The following is a 25,240-nucleotide window of genomic DNA, read 5'->3' as shown; positions in this document are numbered from 1 at the left end:
TCAAACTATTCCTCTTACCCTCTTCAATGCATTCAAACTTGTATAATTTTTGCTCCAATAGTATCCTAGAACTTCTCCACTGGACTTCTGGACTTCCCCCAAGGCTTTCTTGTCTGTGGGTGATTATCCAAAATAAGTGTTCTCCGGGGGATCCTAGACTGCAGCTGACAGAGGCTGGAGCCAGCTCATAGGCCACTGCAAGGTCCACAGACAGAACACAGGTCTGTCTGCCCATTACCTGACACATGGGTGGGTAAAATTCCTCCCAGGTCCCTTGGTATGTGGGGCTGGATGCCACAGCTCCCACAAAGGCACTTCATCCATGTATGGATGCCAAATTGTTCTTGAGATGGTTATACAAACAAATGACATATTATAGGGCCATCTAGCTGATGTGTGAACTCCCTTTCTTGTCTTTTTAGCATTTTCAAAAATATATTTCTTTCTTTCTTTGCCTGCACTGGGTCTTAGTTGTAGCAGGTGAGACCTTTAGTTGCAGCATACACGATCTGATTCCCTGACCAGGGACAGAACATGAGAACTGGGAGTGCAGGGAAGTCCTCTCAACTCCCTGTTAATACCAAGATACTGTTATACTAAAATGCTGTAGAGATAGAATTCGTGGAAAGTTGTTGGTAAAGTTGGGGCAGACAGGGGAAAATAAGTGATGTATGTTATCCAGAGCTTCCCATAAGCCCTGAGAAAAATTTAATCTGTGGCAGTCTTGCAGGGAGACAGTCTTGGAAAATAAACATTGAGCATCAGGCCTGGCCCTGTACTATTTAACTTATTCTTGTACTCTTAATGAAAGCAGAAGGCAAATGAACAATCCAGTTTTCTTTTAGAACAACTTCTGTTCAACAGTGAGTCAGATGAAAGGTGAGCATATTTTCAGAGCTCAATCATATCCCATTCATAGCTGCAAGCTACAAAGATAAAACTCCTTGGGCTAACTGAAGTTCTCCCTGACTTGACGAACAGAAATATCTTACTTTTTCGATGAAGAAACTCTGCAACCAAAGCTGCTACATGGACATAACACATTGCTGCCTGCAAAAGGAGACAAGGAACCGTGAGATTGTGCTCCAGGGGTTTGGGAAGGCTTGTGTTTAGAACAAAGTCATAAGTAGTCACCTCTGAAAAATCTCCATTTTTTATATGAATCTTGGCCATACTATCAAGCCAGGTTTTCCTGAGCTCTGGGGTACTTGCGTAGGACTTGGCTAAGCTATACTGGAGATCAATTAGCATTTCGGGGTCCTTCTCATGCTCCTTCATTTGAGCTGTGGCCATAAGAACAGTACGGATTCTCTTGGTCAAGTCTTTGACTTCTGAGGGAAAAGCAGTTGCCTAATATCAAAAGAAACAAAAAAGACATGTTTTTCAATGTTATCCATGTGCTGTAAACCTAAGCAGCCCATCCTGGGAATAACATAGAACTTTTACCCCTTGTTAGAAATCTTGGTGTTAGGTTCTTGGTTCTTGGCATGTGGGCATGCCTCAAGAGTTTTAAATTAATTCTTTAAACAATATTCTACTATCTCAGGCTTCAAAAGCACTGAGTTTGATGGTAGTATATTCCTAACACATAAAAGTACAGACTCTGGAGCCAGACTACCTGGTTTTGAACCCCACCTCCTCTGCTGTCAGTTCAATGTCAATTAAGGTAATCCATATTCACTTTTACTGTGTAATTTTAGTTACAATAATAACTAAAAATTGATATCTTACTATGTACCAAGCAGAGGCCTGGGCACTTTACATGTTTAAAGTTTATAACAACATTATGAATTAAGACTATCATAATTCATTTTACTAATGGGAAAACTGAGATACACAGCAGTTAAGTAGTCTGGCCAAAGTTGTGAAGTTGGTAAGTGGTAGAGACAGGACTGACATCCAGGCAGTTAGGCTACAGAGCTCATGACCTTAGTCATTCTTCCATCGACCCACTACCATATGCATTAACATGAAAACAAATTTCAAATTATGGAAATAAGAGTTTATGAATCACAGAACACTCTCAACAAGTTAACTACATCATTACTTTCTCTTAAAGGGTTGCTTTTGTCTTCAAAAATAGGAAGTTAGAGTTTCCTATTCACCCCACTGGAGTAATCACAATTATATGTAGGGTTCTGAGAAGAGGAGTAGGGACAGGTACAGGCCTTAGGGAGCTTTTCAATGTGAATATCACCAAAGGTGGAGAAAATAATTTTCAAAAGAGTCTTCTTTAAAGATGACTTTTAAAAATTGTTATTGGTGTGTGTGTGTGTGTGTGTGTGTGTGTGTGTGTGTGTGTGTGTATAAAGTCTCTTCATATACATTAATAGAGGTTTCATTTACTGGGAGAAATCTATACCTTTGTTGTAATAGAGTTTATTGGTAATGATTGCCCTACCAGAATAAAACTGTCATTTCACAAATGAATCATGAAAAATATTTCCTATCACGGAGGGCTAAAACAGACCCCATTTACTTTGTAAAAGCTGGCAGTCTAACTTTTATATAACATGGAATTAAGGATGGTAAAAAATGGAAAATACTCTTAGGGTATGAGTAAAAGATGCTAAAGGACATAAGCTATTGCTGTGCTCATGGGATTAGTTGGAGCATATACTGATTTCCTAAGGACCCAGTAGAACTGGCTGAAAAGTTCTACTTTCCCAGCCTGAGACTGGCTGGCACTATTCAGTGTTTTTTGTTTTCTTCAGTCTAAGCAACATTCCTATGGGAATATGTTTTGGTACAAAGATTCGACACGTCCCAAACATCAAGTATGCTATGACTGCAAACTTTTTTTTCCAGATTTTACACAAATTGTCAAATTATGCTGGAAGATGACCTTTCCCAAGAATGGGGACGATTCCTCTGGGAGGAAACATTCTCAATTGGCAAAGGAGTCTTCTTCCCTTCTACATGTACATCACTAAAGAACAGAACCTACTCTCCATACAACAGAACAAATAAGCTTTTACAACGTTTTAGGTTTTAAATATATAGGTAGGTCTGAGGAGTGGTGGTCAGGGTCATGGGTTTGACCTCAGCCAATGGTTACCTAAGAACGATAGCCTTGGACATGGGTTTGCCAATGAGTATCTCTGGCATGCCCCAGTTACCAGATGATTCTTTCATCTCGGAATATAATGTTGTAATGAATCCCTTCTGTGCCATTTCTCATCTGCTGACAAAAGGATCCAGCAGCTATCAGCAACTCTAGAAAGTGATGTTTTGTGAAATTTCCAACTCAGTGTTTAATTAACCAATCTTATAAACGGTAACAACGGTTGAGAAAAAACCCATTTCTTTGTTGAGTAAGTTTAAAATGCAACCCCAGAAAAAATTGAAATCCTATCATACTTAAGTATACACAGTACAGTCATTCATCCATCCATTCAACTAATACTGAATATCTACTGTGTACCTGGCAGTGTTCTACGTGCTAGAGGTACAGGGATGGACTAGACAAAGCCTTGACCTCTGAAGCTCACATTCTGTACACTTGATACTATATAAAAGTTCTGAATCCAATGCACAGTTTACCTTGAGAAGTGAAACTCCCCTGACAGTGAACATGGTCCTAATTTTTCACTTAAAGTGAGAACATACCTTCATAGGTCTGTCACTGTTTGCAAAGTTATTGATAATGAATAAAGACTCCTGAAATCTCGATCCTCCGCTTAGTGCTACATCTGCTATCAGCTGGCTTACAGCAATTATTATCTGTGGAAAGAAGAAAACACCATCTTTCAAATGTCTTTTGAACACATGTTGCTTGTTCTCTTCAATGTACAAACCCATAGGCATTCATACGAAATGCTTCTTTTAAAGATATTAGAGTTCCAAGAAAAGCTACTTTCTTCTTATATGAGGGATTTAAATTCTTCTATTGAAATAGCAATGGTAGGGGCTTCAGAATCTGCCTGCCAACGCTGGAGACATGGGTTCGATTCCTGGTTTGGGAAGATCCCACATGCCACAGAGCACTGAGCCACAACGAGTGCCTCTGCACTCTAGAGCCCGTGAGCTATAACTACTGAGCCCACATGCCACGGCTACTGAAGACTGCGTGTCCTAGAGTCCATGCTCTGCAACACGAGAAGCCACTGCAATGAGAAGCTTGCACACAGCAATGAAGAGCAGCCCCTACTCATTGCAAATAGAGAAAAGGCTACACAGCAATGAAGAATCCAGCACAGGCAAAAATAAACAAAAAAAAAATTTTAGCTAAAGACAAAGTCATATCATAAAAAAGAAATATCAACTTCAGTAAAGCTACAAGATACAAACAAACTTAATACAGAGAAACCCCTTGCATTCCTATACACTAACAATGAAAAATCAGAGAGAAATTAAGGAACAACTCCTTCACTACTTCAACAACAAGAGTAAAAACCTAGGAATAAACCTACCTAAAGGGACAAAAGACTCAAAGGCAGAAAACTATAAGACACTGATGAAAGAAATCAAACACAACACAAATAGATGGAGAAATACACCATGTTCGTGGATTGGAAAAAAAATCAATATTGGGAAAATGACCATACCCATACTACCCAAAGTAATCTACAGATTCAATGCAATCCCTATCAAATTACCAATGGCATTTTTCACAGAACTAGAACAAAAAATTTTACAATATGTATGGAAATACAAAAGACCCCAAATAGCCAAAGCAACCTTGAGAAAGAAAAAATGGAGCTAGAGGAATCAACCTTGCTGACTTCTGACTATACTACAAAGCTACAGTAATCAAGACAGTATGGTATTGGCACAAAACCAGAATTATAGATCAATGGAGGTTCCTAGTTTCAAATTTTATTCAGAGTTCTCTTGGTTTGATGTGAAAAATCTTCCAAACACATAGCACAGCTAGACCTGAAACCGTTTTCATAATCAGTGAACTGATACAATGGTAAATACAGGTATCTGCCTTCAGTATGTTTGCTAGTTAGTAGTTTTGGCAAAGTTGGGAATAAATGACATTTCTTTGATGGTTTATTATTTCTTTTCACTAGTCTATCTCAGTGTGCTGGACTTCCAACTCCAGTGGCTCAGCTCTCTCCTTTGTTTCTGACTAGGGCCCATCTAAATAATGCCATGTAATGGTGCTTCTAGGCCTCAATGATGGCTCAGCTGTAAAGAATCTGCCTGCAGTTCAGGAGATGTCGGTTTGATCCCAGGGTCAGGAAGATACCCTGGAAGAAGGCATGGCAAGCCACTCCAGTATTTTTGGCTGGAGAATCCCATTAAGAGAGGAGCCTGGTGATCTACAGTCCGTAGGGTCGCAAAGAGTCAGACACGACTGAAGCAACTGAGCATGTATGCATGGTACTTTTAAATCTCTCAGGCTCCCGTTAATGATTCAGGCTAAGGTGTTAGTGGCCAGAAGCTTTACCCCTGGTCCTGAGAAGCAAGATACTGTAGGAGTTGGGTGTAGGCTCTTGAGCCCAACTGACCTAGATTCAAACTTTGACTTTATCAATTACGCACTGAATGGCTTTGAGAAAATGAATAAACCCCCTGTGCCTCACTTTCCTTAAAGGCAATATAGGGATAATAACAATACCTACATTATAGAGCGTTGTGAGGATTTAAAAGATCATAATCATAATACTACAAGTTAATCAGCTTATTTAGCACTTACAACCAGAGTCTGCAATTTATTAATTCATTTCTATTTGAATTTTATTTTTAAACTTTACAATATTGTATTAGTTTTGCCAAATATCAAAATGAATCTGCCACAGGTATACATGTGTTCCCCATCCTGAACCCTCCTCCCGCCTCCCTCCCCATGCCATCCCTCTGGGTCGTCCCAGTGCACCAGTCCCAAGCATCCAGTATCGTGCATTGAACATGGACTTGCGACTCGTTTCATACATGATATTATACATGTTTCAATGCCATTCTCCCAAATCTCCCCACCCTGTCCCTCTCCCACAGAGTCCATAAGACTGATCTATACATCAGAGTCTCTTTTGCTGTCTCGTACACAGGGTTATTGTTACCATCTTTCTAAATTCCATATATATGCATTAGTATACTGTATTGGTGTTTTTCTTTCTGGCTTACTTCACTCTGTATAATAGGCTCCAATTTCATCCACCTCATTAGAACTGATTCAAATGTATTCTTTTTAATGGCTGAGTAATACTCCACTGTGTATATGTACCACTGCTTTCTTATCCATTCATCTGCTGATGGACATCTAGGGTGCTTCCATGTCCTGGCTATTATAAACAGTGATGCGATGAACATTGGGGTACACGTGTCTCTTTCCCTTCTGGTTTCCTCAGTGTGTATGCCCAGCAGTGGGATTGCTGGATCATAATGCAGCTCTATTTCCAGTTTTTTAAGGAATCTCCACACTGTTCTCCATAGTGGCTGTACTAGTTTGCATTCCCACCAACAGTGAAAGAGGGTTCCCTTTTCTCCACACCCTCTCCAACATTTATTGCTTGTAGACTTTTGGATCGCACCCATTCTGACTGGCGTGAAATGGTACCTCATAGTGGTTTTGATTTGCATTTCTCTGATAATGAGTGATGTTGAGCATCTTTTCATCTGTTTGTTAGCCATCTGTATGTCTTCTTTGGAGAAATGTCTATTTAGTTCTTTGGCCCATTTTTTGATTGGGTCATTTATTTTTCTGGAATTGAGCTGTCACAGTTGCTTGTATATTTTTGAGATTAGTTGTTTGTCAGTTGCTTCATTTGCTATTATTTTCTCCCATTCTGAAGGCTGCCTTTTCACCTTGCTAATATTAGAATATAGGACTTGAGACAAATTGATGTTTTAACACAGAAGAATGGACCCTAATAGGGAAATTCAAAAATATCAGCACACTAATTGCAGAAATGCTTTGGAAGAAGGTGGTATTCAAGTGACATCTCAATGAAAGCAAGTATTAGACACCCTAACATATAATGCTAGACCTAGTATCCAAAAATAACTAGATACAACATTTTACAGAAAGCATATACTTCTATCAGAGTTTCACATCTCTCATGACGTTTCTAAAAAGCTACTTATGGCCATTTCTTTATTTATAACCCAGTCTCCAACAAACAAATGCAATGGGACTGATCATGGCAGTAAAGATAGAAATATGACCAAGCATTTCCCATATTACAAAGAGGGCAACTGAGCCAAGAACTCCCAACTGTGTTTCAGTTCACACCTGTTTCATCACATAAGCAAAAAATTATGGAGATGTTGAATAACAACTGCCATATACTAAGTGTCTATTATGAGCTAGGCATTTTGTGCCTGGCACTACACACACTTTATTTTTAACCCTCATTATAAACCCCACAAGCTAAAACATACTTGGCCTCATTTTACAGATGAGGCAAATAGTTAAGACAAACTGAGTAACTTCCCTGCCACTGCTGCTGCTGCTAAGTCGCTTCAGTCGTGTCCAACTCTGTGCAACTCCATAGACGGCAGCCCACCAGGCTCCCCCGTCCCTGGGACTCTCCAGGCAAGAACACTAGAGTGGGTTGCCATTTCCTTCAATGCATGAAAGTGAAAAGAGAAAGTGAAGTCGCTCAGTCGTGTCCGACTCTTAGTGACCCCATGTACTTGCAGCCCACCAGGGTCCTCCATCCATGGGATTTTCCAGGCAAGAGTACTGGAGTGGGGTGCCATTGCCTTCTCCAGAGTAACTTCCTTAGAGTCACATATTAAGTAAGTAGCTAAGCTATGATTGAAGTCCAGGTAGGTATGTTTCCAAAGTCCATGTTTTCCACTAAACTTTGAGACTTCACTCATTTCTTAACTAACTGGGCATGCCGGAACATGATAAAACACAAGTAACTTCATTTGTTACTTAATCATCTCTTTAATACTCACCATAACCATATGAGGTAGGTATGGATATTTACCACTGTTTTACTTATGAAGCATCTGAGGTACTGAGAGACCAAAGAAGTCCTTGCTAAGGTCACACAGTATGTGATACTTGTGGGATCTGAAAACTATGCTCTTAATATCTCTGTTCTCAAGCCGTGCTGTCCAGTAGAAATAGGATATGAGTCCCATGTGTAATATTGAATTGTCTAGCAGCCACATTAAAAAGTAAAACGACACAAGTGAATTTTGATTTATTTTACTTAAACCAATATATCCAAAATATCATTTGAGCATATAGTCAATATAAAGCAATCGAGATATTTTACTTCTTTGCACTAAATGTTCAAAAGTCAATATGTCCTGAATTGAGACTAGCCACATTTCAAGTACTAGATGGCCACCTGTGGCTAGTAGCTTTGTATTAGACTGGGGAGCTCTAGATCTTAATGTAGAGAGGCTAAAGTTTGAACAGAAGAAAGAGAAGCTTCGGTGTTCACTGACCTGCAGATGTGTCCTTAAAAACGTTTTCCTTTTGGTGTACTCAAAGTTGTTTCTCATCAGAAGATACAAAAGCGCAGAGGCTTCATTCCTGGTTGAGCTAATCTTTGATGTGCAGCACTTTAGAACCTCGTAGCAAAATGCAGCACACATGTTTACCCTTCCTTTGAAAAAGGCCGAGGGAAACTAAACAATAGGAAAAACATAAAGAATTATCTGAAAAACCATAAAACAGAAATCAATCAACTATCAAGTGCCTACAGTATTCTCCCTAAAACTAAGCTGGGTGCATTGAGGATACACAATCAACATAAGATTAGGGCACCGCTCTGGAGAACCCAAGCTAGATAAAAACATACAGACCAGCATGTATTAATGAACGACTGAAATGATGACTCATTTCATGATGATGGTCTCAATTTGGGCCATAAAAATGGGAAGGCCAATCTGCATGACTTACTCTTTTGCTTTATATTTAAACAGTTCCTTACGTTGTAAACTTCCAAATGCTGTGAAAATTATATCTATTCAGCAAAGAAAGTTGATCTTTTAACAAAATGGCATATAGATGAAGTGTAGACACACAAACATAAACACGTGCATCCTCTACTCATAAACAGTGCTGAGTAAAAATACAGGTTGGCATAGAAAAAGTACACAAGTGACTATCTAATGCTCAAAACAGGCAAGGGACTGCTACTTTTGGAATGTATTGAGTCTGCTTTGTGGAATATAAGCTGTACATAGAACATAGGCTTATTGCAAACTTCCATGCTGACATGTCTCGGCAAGTGAGTACTTAGCTGCTCCAGGGTACACAGTGCATTTTTTCAGGGAGTGTGAAGCTAGATTCTTTCAAAATCATTCTCAGGAATATTGGATTTAAACCCATATTATAGGAATCAACATAAGGCTAGGGCCTAATTTCAATATTATTTCTCAGAAATATTGAATTTAAGCCCATATTATAGGAATCTATCTTCTTTTTATCACCTTAACACTAAGTACAATGCTTCTTACTGTTTATGCGTCATCTATTAATGAACATTTAATAAATGTTTTCTAGCTGGTATTGAAAAAATCTCATCAATGGTTTCACCAGATCAAATAAACCTTGTTGGGCAAGATACTCCTGTATGAAAATACAGGAAGGGAAGGCACAGCAGTAGAGTAGTTAATCTGCTATAGGAAGTCTTCTATCTGTCACTTCTCTGAGTGGGCAATGACCAAAATTATCAATGACCTTGTAATGCCAATTCCAATGGACTCCCTTTCCACCTTATCTTGTTAGGCCACTCTGTACTGCATAATAATGCTGATACTCTCTTCTCCTTTGCTTCTTTCTTGCCTTTCTTCTATATCTGTGACTGCTGCCTTTCATCTCCTCCATAGACTCCTCTTCCAACCCCTTCTATGTTGCTTTTCTCCAACATACTGCTCTAAACTTTTTGTTGTTGTTCTTGCTCTTCCAGGGGAACTTAAACCACTCCCATGGCTCCAACTGCCACTGGTATGCTGATGAGCTCCCTAATTCACTCTGTTCCAACTAAACTGAACTTTCAGTTCCCAGAATTTCAAGCTCTATCCCTTCTCCCTAGAATGTTCTTCCTTGAGCTTTTCAAATGGCTGGCCCCTTTTCATGTTTCAGGTCTCATTTTAGAAGTGACAAACCCAGATTCCAACTACATGACGTTCTAGAAAAGCAAGACTGGGGAGACAGTAAAAAGACTGTAGATTTCCAGGGGGCGGTGGGGAGGGGAGTGGTGAATTGGTGGAGATTTTTAGGGCAGTTAAAATACTTCGTTTGATACTAAGATGGGAACATGTCATTTTTCCAAACCCATGGGATATGCACTGAGAATGAGTCTTAATGTGCACTGTGCACCTTGCAACACTGTTGTTGTTTAGTTGCTAAGTCGTGTCTGACTCTTTCCCGATCACATGGACTTTAGCCTGCCAGGCTCCTCTGTTCATGGGATTTCCAAGGCAAAAATACTGGAGCAGGTTGCCATTTCCTTCTGTAGGTGATCTTCCCAGTGCAGGGATTGAACCTGACTCTCTTGTATTATCAGCCAAGTTCTTTTTACCACTGACCCACCAGGGGAGCCCATGAGGAAGATTATTATGTGTCAATGTAAATTCATCAGTTGTAATAAATGCAGCACTCTGGTGGCAGATGTTGATAATCAGGGAGACTGTATGTATGGTTGTGGGGGTATATAGGAAACTTCTGTATTTCCCATTGTATTTTGCTGTGAATTTAAAATTGGTTTCAAAACATAGAGTCTTAATTTAAAAAGTTAAAATATAAAAATAAGTGACAGACCCATCAAAAGTAACCCCCACAAATCATTATCCTCTATTTCACCCCCTTGGTTCCTTCTAAGAACTTGTTCCGATTACCATTTTATTTACTAATTTATTTTCTCTCCCCCTTCCACCCACTGAAATCTGCATGACAGCAGAGATTATGCTTCTGTACTATATTCAAAGAGATTTTCCCATACCTGCAACAATTTTCTTAGTACAAATCTAATTATGTTGCTTTCCTGCTCCCCAACACCTAAAAGATGAAATCTAATTGAAAAACATGAGGATACAACCATCTGGTCCTCACTGACTTCTTCAGTCTCATCTCAGTTGCTGAGTACAAACTAAATCCTAACTTGAGTGCTGCAGAGAAATGTTGCTCAATTAGTGTTTCCTGTCCTTCCATTTACCCTCAGTTCTCTGTAGGCTTCCTTTATCCTAATGGTATTTGTAGGTGCGCATCAATGTGTGCTTTCCTCTACTGGACAATAAGTCTTCACACTGTATCCTTGACACAAAGTCTGACACCAGGAATTACCCATCCAGTCACTGTTCATTAAATGAATTATTTCTGAATCTCGTTCCCTTAGTTTTTTGTCATATGTTTCCACTGAACTCAGTTTTCCATTTATTTCTTTATTCACAAAATTGCATTAAAGAATGGCAATTTAAAAATAAACCTTCAAAATCATCTACTTTTCTATGAATTTGGGACAATAAGTTGCCATGCAAATAATGACAAAAAAAAGTTGCTCAGCTAGCCTATTCCAAGAATCAGTTAACTGAATTTGTCTTGTTGGAGTTACACATACCAGAGTGGAAGCCTAGACTGTGCCTTTCCATAATTTTAACTCCGTCTAGGTTTCTGATGCTTAACAGACCAGCAATAAATTTTTGCTGAGTCATATTTGTTCCTAAAAACCTAGTCTGAAGTTTTAGTTTACATGAAGTAAATGGCCTGAAAATCTGGAGCCCAAAGATACAATTAGCACTGAAAGGAAGGATTCATCCATCTATACATGTATTAAGTGCCTACCACTTGCAAGATACCATACAAGGCCCTGGGGTTGTGTAACTTGTCTCTGCTTTGAAAGTGATTACACATGAGTGCACTCACAATTTATATATCTTCAGCATGATAATACTTTAAAAAGAAACCAAAGAGAAGAAATATTGGCCGTTGAAAACTTTACCATGACACTCCTCAAAAGGAGCCTACTGGGGAAAAAAAAAAAAAAAAAGGAATAACAAAATGAAATTAAAAGCACGTGCTGATTTTAGGGAATTCATGGTCAGGCCCTCTTTCTGTATTTTGCTGTTCTGTATTAATGTTTACAAAGGCAAGATTTAATGGCTTCATTAGCTGAGGTTTGGAGATCCTGTTCCCCTGATCTTTCTTACCAAGAAGCAAGGCCACTCGCAGCCGCAAAGATTTGTTCCTTACCTTACTAATGAACGCTCGAAGTGAGGCAAATACATGTTTCAGCGACACTTCAGACTGCCCATTTTTAAGAAAAGCAAGATGAATATCAAATACTTTTTTCATTAATGGGTTGTGGCCATCATTATTTAAAAGTTGACTCTAGAAAACATAAAAAAGCTTTTTTTGACAAATAGTTTATGCTGCTCCCCCTAAAATGAGAGAACAGTCTTTACCAATACCTATTCATCAAACCACTGCTTGAAAAATAACAATAAGAAGCTTGCTGCTGCTGCTGCTAAGTTACTTCAATCCTGTCTGACTTTGTGCGACCCCATAGACGGCAGCCCACCAAGCTCCTCTGTCCCTGGGATTCTCCAGACAAGAATACTAGAGTGGGTTGCCATTTCCTTCTCCAATGCATGAAAGTGAAAAGTGAAAGTGAAGTCGCTCAGTCGTGTCCGATTCTTAGCGACCCCATGGACTGCAGCCCACCAGGCTCCTCCATCCATGGGATTTTCCAGGCAAGAGTACTGGAGTGGGGTGCCATTGCCTTCTCCTATAGCTTTTGTATTTCTCTGACAGAAACAAAGTAATGTAAGAATTAAGGAAAACATCAATTCTATTTTAAAATTCTATTATCCAATTTGTTTTAAAATGTATGTTTAGTGTATGTCTAGCCACTGGAGACAATTAAACCCTCTATGAGTAGAGATAATAACAGGTATCACAATTGAAAGACTACACAAACTGTTTAAAGGTTCCTTAGATACTAATTAGGAATAGGCTGCAGAATCTCTTTATGAAGTATTAAATTTGTTCTGATTAATGTGCAACTCAAATTCATTTTTATTGTGCCAGTAAATAAAGACGTTTGATTTCAAAATGTGCACTCTTATTCCTTGCTTCTATTCAAATATTTCTTAATTTATTTAATATACATCTCTTGGTAGATGACAGGCACTATCCTAAGTGCTTTAGAAATTTTAACTCACTGTTTTATTGTGAGACTGGAGGTGGAAAGGGGGACTGACTGCATATGGGCACCAAGGATCTTTTTGAGATAATGGGAATGATTGGATTGTAATGACTGCACAACTCTGTAAACTTACTAAAGTAAAGATATAAAAGAAACTAGAAACTGTAGAGACGAAGATTGCCGGGAGAAATGTCAATAACCTCAGATATGCAGATGACACCACCCTTATGGCAGAAAATGAAGAGGAACTAAAAAGCCTCTTGATGAAAGTGAAAGTGGAGAGTGAAAAAGTTGGCTTAAAGCTCAACATTCAGAAAACGAAGATCATGGCATCTGGTCCCACCACTTCATGGGAAATAGATGGGGAAACAGTGGAAACAGTGTCAGACTTTATTTTTCTGGGCTCCAAAATCACTGCAGATGGTGACTGCAGCCATGAAATTAAAAGACGCTTACTCCTTGGAAGGAAAGTTATGACCAACCTAGATAGCATATTGAAAAGCAGAGACATTACTTTGCCAACAAAGGTTCGTCTAGTCAAGGCTATGGTTTTTCCAGCGGTCATGTATGGATGTGAGAGTTGGACTGTGAAGAAGGCTGAGCGCCGAAGAATTGATGCTTTTGAACTGTGGTGTTGGAGAAGACTCTTGAGAGTCCCTTGCACTGCAAGGAGATCCAACCAGTCCATTCTGAAGGAGATCAGCCCTGGGATTTCTTTGGAAGGAATGATGCTAAAGCTGAAACTCCAGTACTTTGGCCACTTCATGCGAAGAGTTGACTCATTGGAAAAGACTCTGATGCTGGGAGGGATTGGGGGCAGGAGGAGAAGGGGACGACAGAGGATGAGATGGCTGGATGGCATCACTGACTCGATGGACGTGAGTCTCAGTGAACTCCGGGAGTTGGTGATGGACAGGGAGGCCTGGCGTACTGTGATTCATGGGGTCGCAGAGTCGGACACGACTGAGTGACTGATCTGATCTGATCTATTGGTTTGTGACCCTTTTTGTTTAAAAAAGAATGCATTGGATAATGTCTTCAGCCCTGCTCTCCTGTCCTTTAAGAAACCAATTAGTAGGTTACAAATTGGCCGTAAGTAACAACAAAAAACCAAAACCATATGACTATTTGTAAGAGATTTAATGGTAACACTGATAGCCAGAATCCAAGAATGGTGCTCCATCTTTCTGGCTCCTCCCTTGCAGTCAAGTGAAGTGAAGTCTCTCAGTCTGTGTCCGACTCTTTGCAACCCCGTGGACTATAGCCTACCAGGCTCCTCGGTCCTTGGGATTTTCCAGGTAAGAGTGCTGGAGTAGGTTGCCATTTCCTTCTCCAGGGGATCTTCCTGACCCAGGGATCAAGCCCAGGTCTCCCACATTGCAGGCAGACACTTTACCGTCTGAGCTATCAGGGAAGCCCAAAACCATATGCATATTTGTAACAGATTTAATGGTAACACTGATAGCCAGAATCCCAGAATGGTGCTCCATCTTTCTGTCTCCTCCCATAGTCTACTTAAAAGCATGGGGAGGTGGTTAGAAGCAAGGACTCTTGTGATAACTAGCCAAGATTAAATTCCTGATCTGCTACTGACTAGCTATGTGACATTAAGTTCCCTGTGAGCTTCACTTTTCTCACTTTAAAATGGGAAAAATAATAGTATCTACATCACAAAGCTAGTATGAGGATTAAAGGTGAGTTAATACTTGTGCTTTTAAGTTGACTGAGGTTTAATTTACATACAACAAAATTTACCTATTTTAAATGTATCATTCAGTTATTTTTAGTAAAGTTACAGAGTCGTGCAGTCACTGCAATCCATTCTTTCCCATCATCTCAAAAAGATCCTTGGTGCCCATCTGCAGTGCTCTTTTCCACCTCCAGTCCCACAATAGAAAAGTGAGTTAATATTTCTAAAGCACTTAGGATAGTGCCTGTCATCTAACAGAGATGTCAACTAACAAGAGATGTGTGTTACATAAATAAGAAATGTCTGAATAGGAGGAAGAAATAACAATGCAAACCTTGAGACCAAATGTCTTATTTACTGGCAAAATAAAAAATGAATTTGGGTTGAATTTTAATCAGAACAAACTTAATACTTCATACAGAAATTCTGCAGTCTATTTCTCATTACTATCTAATTCAGTTTTCCCTTATAAGACTCTTTGAAAAGCACAGGCCTGGTTTCCATAGTAAATCTGGAGGCCTGAAGCAATTAACTGAATTACTTTGAGAAGGGGAAAGAAAAGAAAAAAAAAAATCTGTGAAGCTCAGATGAAAAGCCAGCAAGAGTTTTCACTTTTGACTTCTCCCACTACTGTTACCTCACATTATGGTTATATGGGCTCCCCTGGTAGCTCAGCTGGTAAAGAATCCGCCTGCAATGTGGGAAGCCTGGGTTCAGTCTCTCAGTTGGAAGATTCCCTGGAGGAGGAAATGGCAAACCACTCCAGTATTCTTGCCTGGAGAATCCCAGGGACAGAGGAGCCTAGAAGGCTACAACCATGGGGTCACAGAGTCGGACACGACTGAGTGACTAAGCAAAGCACATAGTTATATAGTGTTTATTCAAAGCTCTCTAACATCCATTATCTCATTTTACACCTTCAGCAACCCTGCAAGATAACTGCTTTCAGTTTCTTCTTCTTCTATTTTTTAATCCTAGCAATGATGATTTGTACTGAGAGGCAAGCATCTGAGTAAAACCAATAAACCCCTGACAAGGGACGCCAGCCAGCCAGCCTGCCTGGATATCATCTGGCTTGACAAGACACCTCATCTCAACAGGTATTTGGACAGACTGACTCAATCATAATTTAGGCTAAAAATGACTGGATATTTTCATAAAAGTATGAAAAAACCTGTTTTTAAACACAAAAATAACAGAGAAGGGAAATAAAGAACAAATTATTAACAGTCCAACTCTCTCATTTTAAGGCTGAGTCTCAGTTATTTCTTGAGGTCACACTAGGTCTGCCACCCACGTTTCCTGACTGCTCACTGGGGTCTTTTATACTAAGCTTCATCTGTCTAGTTAATTTTTGCATACTTTCTTTGCAATGATACCAACTGAATCCTAACTTTTCATTTTTACCTTGAAACACTGAGTGAAAAATGATATGGTATCTAATACTGTTAGGGAAACTTCCGTAGCAGTATTTCCTTCAAGAAGTGCCTGATGGAAAATGTCTGCTTCAGTTGTTGAAGAACCTGAAATTTTAAAAAAAAAAAAAGGAAATTAAAACTGTATGACACAGGGATTCACATAACAGTTTTGAATGACTTTCTCTCCCAAAGACTCAGAGAGGTACAAGCAAAAAGACACCAGGCTCTCAATACCTGCAGACTTAATGAGTTTCGCTGTATTTACTCCTTAATCGAATACAATCTGGGTTAATCAATTCTGCTATTTTTTTTTTACTTCAGCTCTGTATCAACAGCTCTGCAACAAATAAATAGGTGCCAACTTCTTTGTAGACAAGATGTGAGTGATGAACTAGGTATGTAACTAAGAAATAACGTGGGAGGCATTTTAGGCTGTGCTGCTAATTATATGTGCAAAAATGAGAAACTCATAGAAATGTAGCTATGTTATGTACAGGGGTTCCCTATGGCCTGATGTTTTCGATGATGCCAATGGTGTGAGACTTGTTTCTAAATCAGAAGGAAAACAAAGCATCTGGGCCAACTGAAAGACAGCTTCAATACACTGTTACAAGAGACAAAGAGCAAAGCTGAAGGCTGTCCCACTCCAATTTGTTTTGAAAGGTCCTGAGTCTAGTAGCTCAGCATCCATCTGCTCAAGACATTTGTGTTTATGATTAGTCCTCATAGCAGAGCCAGTTCTGCTGGCTTCCTCTTATGCAACCTCTAAAGGACTGTCTGGTAATGAACATTGTCTCACTCTTTGACTTTTTATTAAGATTTGCTTTCAGAGAATAGCTTTCATGTATATAACCCTCTAGCTTCCTACTGAACTTGTCAATATTTCAACCTGTGTGAAATACGTCTTTGTCAAAATAATATTTACAGTGCTCTGACCTCTGCAGACAGCTCAGCATGGGCAATCCCTTAATAATCACTGAATGAACAACAGTCACTCTAAACAAATATTATATATACTATTATATTCAAATGTCATTATTTACATTAAAGTATGGATAAAAGATATTGAATGTAAAATAATACAAGAATAATAATTCAATGAGAAAATTAATTTCCTTCATATTAAACTAAGAACTCACTATTAACTAAAATTGCTAAAAACAATGCATGCATATTTGATATTATATTCACATATGATGAAATGACTGTACAGAAACTGAGATGTGAAATGATGTCCAGCTGTACTGGTGATTTAGGTTAAATAGTATTAACATCTGTTTCAAATGGGTACCCTACCCACATTCTGCACTTACTGTGATTAAGTGTAAATGAACTTTCCAGGCTACTAAGATGCTGAAGCCGGGCCTGCATTATTCCTGATCTGTTTCGGAGAGCTGGCATGGTTTGTGATTTTCGGTCTACTCCAAAGTGTTTTGACAGCCAGGCATCATGCACCCTAAAATAAATGTTAAAGTTAGGAAATGGATTACTCTAATACTGTATCTCAATGTTACATTTTTTAACTATGTGGCTTAAATGAGACGTCACTGGGAGTTGTTATAATGCTTACTGTATATTTCAAATACCTTATACTACAAGAATGCAAGTAAGGAATTTAGAGAGAGTTTCTTACTTCCCTTCCTCCTCTCAAAAATATCAGAGAGTGGATAATATATCAGAGTGGACAATACTCCAATAAGATTCCATCTTTATCTCAGGAGATAAGGAAAGGCAAGAGTCAGAGAAAACAATGAGAGGGACACTCAAGAATTGACATGGCAGGGGGTGGTTTCCTGGAGTCAGATATTTAAGAATGAGCACCTATCGGTTTCTGTACCAGAGTTAAACTTGGATCAGAAGTTTTTACTCTACAAAGATGTCTATTTGCATATTTTTATTTTGTTTTCCTTTATTTTAGGGTTTCATTAAAAAAATTAACAACTAGGTAATGCAGGGCCTGAGAAAGAAGAAGAGTTTGTCCATCCTCTAGTAAACACAGAAGGCAGGTCACCAGCATCTTAGAGGTTAAGGTTCATGATGGTAGTTACCATACCAGTTCCCAACCAGCTCCCAGTGCTGGGAAGACAACAAAAATCGTCACCTGAATTATTAGTATGTCCCAGAGTCTCAGCAATAAACCTAATCCAAACCACCTCCTTGGGCTTCCCTCATAGCCCAGTTGGTAAAGAATATGCCTGCAATGCAGGAGATCCCGGTTCAATTCCTGGGTCAGGAAGATGCCCTGGAGAAGGGACAGGCTACCCATTCCAGTATTCTGGCCTAGAGAATGCCATGGACTGCAAAGAGTTGGATATGACTGAGTGACTTTCACTTTCTTTCAAACTGCCTCTTTAGTTTTTGGAAGTGCCATGAAATTTACTTTCATAAAGAAAATAATTCTATTTAAGATCCTTTAATGTCTAACTCTACCTCTGAAATATATCTTATCAAAATAAGCAAGTAATCTTTTCCTTAGGATCCCACAAACATTTTCTAAAGTATTTATTTCACTAAGACTTACACAGCAAAAAGAAGAAAGAAATAATATATAATGCATGTTGCAATTACTGTTTGGGATTTCTGTTTACATTACTAACTGAGGTGAATATTGATAGGTTGTAGACAAAAGGACACAACTGACAGTTGTCCTCGCTTGACAATTTCCTGCCTTCCCCTGGATCTAGTCTTTTCTCACATCCTTCAGAAGAGACAAGCATCTGTTCTAGGATTAGACCGGAAACGGTGCACATCAGTCTAACCATTACCCTTTGGGAAACTTAAAAAAATGTTACACTTCACATCAGGTTAATTTCAACTTTAAGTTGAGAAGCATTAAATAAATCATGCGTATCTTCAGGCTAGCTCAAAAGGAAGCATCTAGGTTTTGCATGGCATGATTAAGACTGCCCTCTGTTGGAAGAGAAGAAAAAAAGAGGGAATTGCACTGCTATGGGAATTACCTTGCTATGTTTCTTTTCCCCATGTATCTAAAGTGAAACAAACATACTCTAGAAAGAAAAACAGTAGCATGTTAGTACTATATTACCATACTTTGCATTTTAACAAATAATATTTGAAAATTCATGTGTTACAAAGAATGACCTATTTAAAATCATATTACAAGAATATGTTTTGGTATACACAAATAAATATACAACCACCAGCCATATTATATCACTCTACATTCATTTGCTACAGTTACTTCAGCACCAAAAAGTCTCAGGTCTTCATATACAATTATAATGACATATTTTTTAAAAACGTATCAATGCAAATCATCCTTCGAGCTTTATAGTGTGTGTCATAGCAAAGGTCTCTAATATAGTCATTCACACCTAAAAAGGTTCTTAAGCCCTAAAAATTGTGGCAATTGCTATTTTTTTATAATGGCATTAAACCACTTTCTAGTATAGAAAATCCCAAACATACAAAAGTAGAGAGGACAGCAAACTAAACCCCACATACCCAGCACCCACGAGCTTCAACAATTATCAACTCATGGCCACTCCTGTTTAACTTCTACCCCAAACAGGTCCTCCCCACTCCCTCCACACTTACTACCTCCTCCATAATTTTAAAGTAAATCCCCAACAATATCATCTATTTTCATTAGCAAATATTTCATTTTTAGAGTGTTTTTTTTTTTTAATCCTGCTTTGTTTGCAAATATTTTCTCCAAATGTTTTGCTGGACATGCACATACACTATCATATATGTTATGTGTACTATTTATTTTAAAATGTATTTAGAAATTACACATCACTCTAATTTCTCTCTTACCTTTCAACAAAATAGCTCAGCAAACAATATAGGACAACTTCCCCCCTCCACTTAGGAAAAAATCAAGTACCTTGGAATATATATACATGTACACACAAACACACATTTCTGAAGTGGGTAGAATTACTTGGCTCTATCTAAAGATACACATTCTAAACTCCAACATTTAAGGGGCTCCATTAAGCCAGCATCTGCTCTAAATGAATGATTAGGACAGCTGGTGCCAATTCCAGTTTTCCAGGTCACACAAATATTCCTGATGGTCTGCAAAGATGGGCTATTATTAGCTAGTTTTCTATAATACCACAAGCATTTCGTTTACATGTTTTTCTTCTATGTGTGAAGAAGCTATATGTCAACCTATAAACTATGAAAATAGTTTAACATTCCCTACATTATGTACAAATATGCTGATGAAAACAAAAAAGGAGTAATATTTCATTACTATAAACATTAAGCTCCCCAAAATAAGAGGAAATTTTATGAAAATAAGACAACTTACTCTAGAAGTATGAGAATGTTTATGAGCTCCTGGGGAGATACCTTGTTCCAGTAAGTTAACAGTGTATCTGAAAATGGAATAAAGTGTTACAGCTTGAAATAGCAGAGACCATAACAGCAAATATTAATAGCACAGTGAATTCCAAAGTACCAATAACTTTAGTTTCAATAACCATCAACTCATAACCAGTTCTGTCTCATCTGAATCCTGCCCTCCTATCTCATCTCACTGCCCAATACCCACACTACACTCTATTGAATTAATTCCAAATATACTGCTAAATCTGTAATTATTTTCAACTTTAACAATTATTTTTATTTACTTTATTTTTTTTAATTTTATTTTTAAACTTTACATAATTGTATTAGTTTTGCCAAATATCAAAATGAATCCACCACAGGTATACATGTGTTCCCCATCCTGAACCCTCCTCCCTCCTCCCTCCCCATACCATCCCTCTGGGTCGTCCAAGTGCACTAGCCCCAAGCACCCAGTATCGTGCATCGAACCTGGACTGGCAACTCGTTTCATACATGATATTTTACATGTTTCATGTTCTTTTTGATGGCTTATCATCCCTGAAGACAGGAAGCGAAGTAGACCTGGGGTTTTTCTTAAAATTTTATGCAAAATGGTGCATTTATGTGCATTGTTCCGAAGGCAGGGTCAAGCACCTTTGCCTGCTACTCAAAGGACTTGGAGAACCAAAAAGTTTGAGAACTTGAGAGGAAAAGTGATAACTTATTTTCCTCTTTCTCTTTGGATTATTAACCCTGAAGTTCTAGCAATATACATACATACCACACAGATTCGTGCAACAACTATTTTAGATACAAAAGCCTCTATATCACATATACTTCTCTTTTGAGTTGTTCTTTTTTTTTTAACTTCCAACACACTCACTGAAAGTTTTTTAAAAGAAAAATATTACCCCCACTTAACCTTCCATTCCGTTTTGTAACCTATTCAGATATAGCTAATGGTGTCAGCAGTTTCACGTCTAAATTTTAAAAACCTAGTGGAAGTGTTACTCAGTCGTGTCCAACTCTTTGTGACCACATGGACAGTAGCTTCATTGGGCTCTTCTGTCCATGGAATTCTCCAGGCAGGAATACTGGAGTGGGTTGCCATTTCCTTCTCCAGGGGATCTTCCCGATCCAGAGTCTGAACCTGGCTCTCCCACATTGCCGGCAGACTCGTTACCTACTGCTGCTGCTGCTAAGTTGCTTCAGTCGTGTCCGACTCTGTGCGACCCATAGACGGCAGCCTACCAGGCTTCCCATCCCTGGGGTTCTCCAGGCAAGAACACTGGAGTGGGTTGCCATTTCCTTCTCCAATGCATGAAAGTTAAAAGCGAAAGTGAAGTCGCTCAGTCGTGTCCGACTCTAGCGACCCCATGGACTGCAGCCTACCAGGCTCCTCCGTCCATGGGATTTTCTAGGCAAAAGTACTGGAGTGGGCTGCCATTGCCTTCTCCGCATTACCTACTGAGCCACCAGCAAAGCTCTAGCATGGCAATTCTGTAACTGATTACTGTTGCGATCCATGCTAGAGCTTTGCTGGTGGTGTTACCTACTGAGCCACCAACACCACCAGCAAAGCTCTAGCGTGGATCGCACAGTAATCAGTTACAAAACTGCCAGTGTCCCGAGAGCCTCTAAATCTAGGAATGGACCACTAAGCAATGTTGCCTAAACGGAGGGGTGACAGGGAGGAAAGAGTGCATGGCTTTTGACTTTATGTCCAACTTACTAATGACCATGGGTATTTGTGGTTTTCAATGATTATAAAATATTGACTGTCCGGAATAAAGATGCTAAAATCGGGTCAAATTAATTTGTTTCAAAAATAAAGCAAGGGGTAAGTTCCAACCCCCCCCCCTTTTGTGACGCACTTCAGCTCAGCGGGGCTTTCCCAGAATTCACTGCGTTTCCACTCTCTCTAGTCTCCTGTCGGCACAGGGTCGCTTGAAGCCGCCATCTTCCCTGCCTTGTGCCTTCGCTCTTCTCGGCAAAGGAGGCTGGTGTCTCCTTCCAGCCCCCCACCTACGTCCTGCTGTCCACCCCTGAGCCATCTTTGATCCATCTTCTCGCCTACTGGGTGCCCTGAGACCACTTCACAGGTCTGTAAAAGCGGTGAAACTCTCGATCGGTCCGCGGCCCAGTTCTAGTTGACGGCCCTTCCGCCATTTTTTGGTGGTGCCTGTCTCCACTATTTGACAATCCCAGTTAGAGAATCAAGATGGAGGCGCGCGATGTGGGTGAAGAAGACAGGAAAAGTGGGCAGAGCTCTTCTGAAGAATATACAATTCAGAAGGTTAGCCTCTGTGATGTGTCTTCTGAAGATTTTAAAAAAACCTGGCTAACACTAAAAGAGCTCCATGACAGAGAGCTACGCCGACTTCAGGGGAAAGTAAACAGTTTGAGAAAAGAGCGATTGTCAGACGGGAGGAGGACAGGCTCCATATCCAGAATTAAAGAGTTGACGGAGCAAAAGAGAGCACTGAATGACACTATCCATGACCTGCGAGGTCAGTTAAACGCGAAAGTATGCGATCACTGTACAGTAAACGAAACATACAGAAATACACTACAGCAAGAATTTTATGATATCCAACAACAAAATCTGAAGTTTATTTGTGAGCTTACAGCAGAAAGGAATAAATTAAGAGAAGAAAACAAGCAACTTTTGGCTAGGCTCAAGAGGAAACAGCCACAGTCTCGCCGTTCTTCTTCTGATAGTGATGACGACTTCATCCCTGGGTCTCAAAAGAGCGAGTCATTTATTTCGATCGGGGACCCTCCACCTGGACCTGAGAGGTATGCGGCTCTCAAAATGATAACGCAAACGAAAACCAAACAGATGAAAGCTCGAGGGAAAAAGAAACAGCCACACAGTTCCGAACTTCAGGTTCCGTTGTACAAGCAGGACGTCTTTGAGGTGCCAGAGAGCCCTCAAGAGACTTCCTCTAACAGCACTAAGACTATCACAATAAGCAGTGGCAGTCAGAAGTCATCTAGCACTGTTCCTTCAGCGTCTACACTCGGCCCTCAGACTGTGTGTGAATTTCAAGATGACTCCAGCCTTCCTGATGCCAGGCTTGGCCGTCCACAGAGCAAATCCATTTTCACACAGAGGACCTCCCCACAGAGGATCTCCACACCAAAGCGAGGAACTGAGATTGATTTCCCTTGGAGCCTTTCCAGTATTTCTCCAGAAGAAGACCTACCTACTGAAATATTACCTGAAACTTCAGAGGAAAGTATAATTGATTACAGCAAAAGCATTTTTTCTCCTCTCACACAGAGAGACGAAAACAACACTTTACATCTATTTCCTTTAGACTATACTTCAAGCTCTACTGTGCAAAGACCATCATTAGGTGTTTTTCGTATTTCAATGAGAGAGAGCAGTAGCCAGACACCTTGCAGTGAACAGTCCACAGCAAGGAAGGATACGAATGGAGCTACAGGTGCAGCCCATGATGCTGATAAGCCACAAGATGAGACTCAGGCTTGCACTTCGGGGTCTTCAATCAAGAGAAAAGTCAAGATACAGTTAGGAAAATGGGGGAAGTAGCTATCACTCCATCTCTCTCTTAAGGAGACTGCTTTTCTGGTCCAAGAGGACAGTCTTCCTATCAATTCAGACTTTAACATTTGTATTCAGACTATGTAACTGATAATTCCTGACTTTGATTCTACTTCCCAGAATATAATATACAGGCAAAAAGTTGGGCAAATGACTAAGACTTTGAAATAGTGACTTATTGCCAGTTAATAAAATTCAGCTACAAAGAGAGAAACTTAGTTTTCAGAATCCCTCTACTTCTATATAAAAGTGTAGAGATGACCATCTTTTTGTTGAAATTAAGCTGCTAGTGTCTGTGAGTCAGTGTGTGCCATGCTGAGTTGGTTTAGTTGTGTCCTAGTTTTTGCAACACTGTGGACTGTAGCCTGCCAGGCTCCTCTGTCCGTGGGATTCTCTAGAAGAATATGGCAGTGGGTTGTCATGCCCTCCTCCTGGGGATCTTCCCATCCATCGAGTCTCTTAGACTCTTGCACTGGCAGCTGAGTTCTTTACTACTAGTGCCACCTGGGAAGCCCTTATGAGTCAATAAGAAGGCTTAAAAAAAAGAAAGCCAAGAGAACACCTAAAAGGCCTGGACTGTAAGAGTTCAACCCTGAAATATATATAAAGTGAAATATTTACTGGACTTGACAAGGTAACTACAATACTTACACTGAGAAAGATTCAGCTGGGAAGCCCTTATGAGTCAATAAGAAGGCTTAAAAAAAAGAAAGCCAAGAGAACACCTAAAAGGCCTGGACTGTAAGAGTTCAACCCTGAAATACATATAAAGTGAAATACTTACTGGACTTGACAAGGTAACTACAATACTTACACTGAGGAAGAGTCAGAAGCAGATATTTTTCAGAATAAAATGAGTATGACTTTACAGATACCATATAGCATGACTTAAATTACAGAAGAGAAGATGTGACACAGACTGTATACTAGTTATGAAAATTTGCTTTTAAAAATCAAAAAGCGAAAGCAGAAGAAGGAAAAACCTCATTAACAAAGACCAACTATTTAGCAAGCAAGGTCAGCATTTATAAGAGGAGACCTCAAGAAACAAAGAAGTTATGGTTTTACCCATAACACAAAGCAGCCAGTGGCTTGTCACGGGTTGTCAGTGTGTGTGCACACGTGCACATGCGCTTGCATACGTATGCAAGTGTGCACATGTGTACTGGAGTGGAGGAGGGGAGAACTACTCAGC

At 39.5% G+C, this 25,240-nt stretch overlaps 1 protein-coding gene across 6 annotated transcripts in view; it reads right to left on the bottom strand.

Moving 5' to 3' along the window:
* Positions 1 to 25,240, bottom strand: part of DOCK11 (dedicator of cytokinesis 11) — a 326,778-nt gene that overhangs the window by 149,892 nt on the left and 151,646 nt on the right. For 5 of the 6 annotated variants that reach the window (XM_024988142.2, XM_024988144.2, XM_024988143.2 and 2 more), the window contains 9 exon segments: positions 20,455 to 20,521; positions 19,133 to 19,180; positions 17,486 to 17,628; positions 16,162 to 16,277; positions 12,110 to 12,247; positions 8,359 to 8,541; positions 3,610 to 3,723; positions 1,135 to 1,350; positions 993 to 1,050 (listed from right to left, as the gene is read on the bottom strand). In XM_024988142.2, the coding sequence (XP_024843910.1) occupies positions 993 to 1,050; positions 1,135 to 1,350; positions 3,610 to 3,723; positions 8,359 to 8,541; positions 12,110 to 12,247; positions 16,162 to 16,277; positions 17,486 to 17,628; positions 19,133 to 19,180; positions 20,455 to 20,521 (1,083 nt within the window). 6 annotated transcript variants of the gene reach the window in all.

Source organism: Bos taurus, chromosome X, assembly GCF_002263795.3.
Source record: "Bos taurus isolate L1 Dominette 01449 registration number 42190680 breed Hereford chromosome X, ARS-UCD2.0, whole genome shotgun sequence".
NCBI classification, from domain to species: domain Eukaryota; kingdom Metazoa; phylum Chordata; class Mammalia; order Artiodactyla; family Bovidae; genus Bos; species Bos taurus.
Note: the sequence above shows the minus strand (reverse complement) of the source record. Positions and strands in the feature narration are given on the sequence as shown.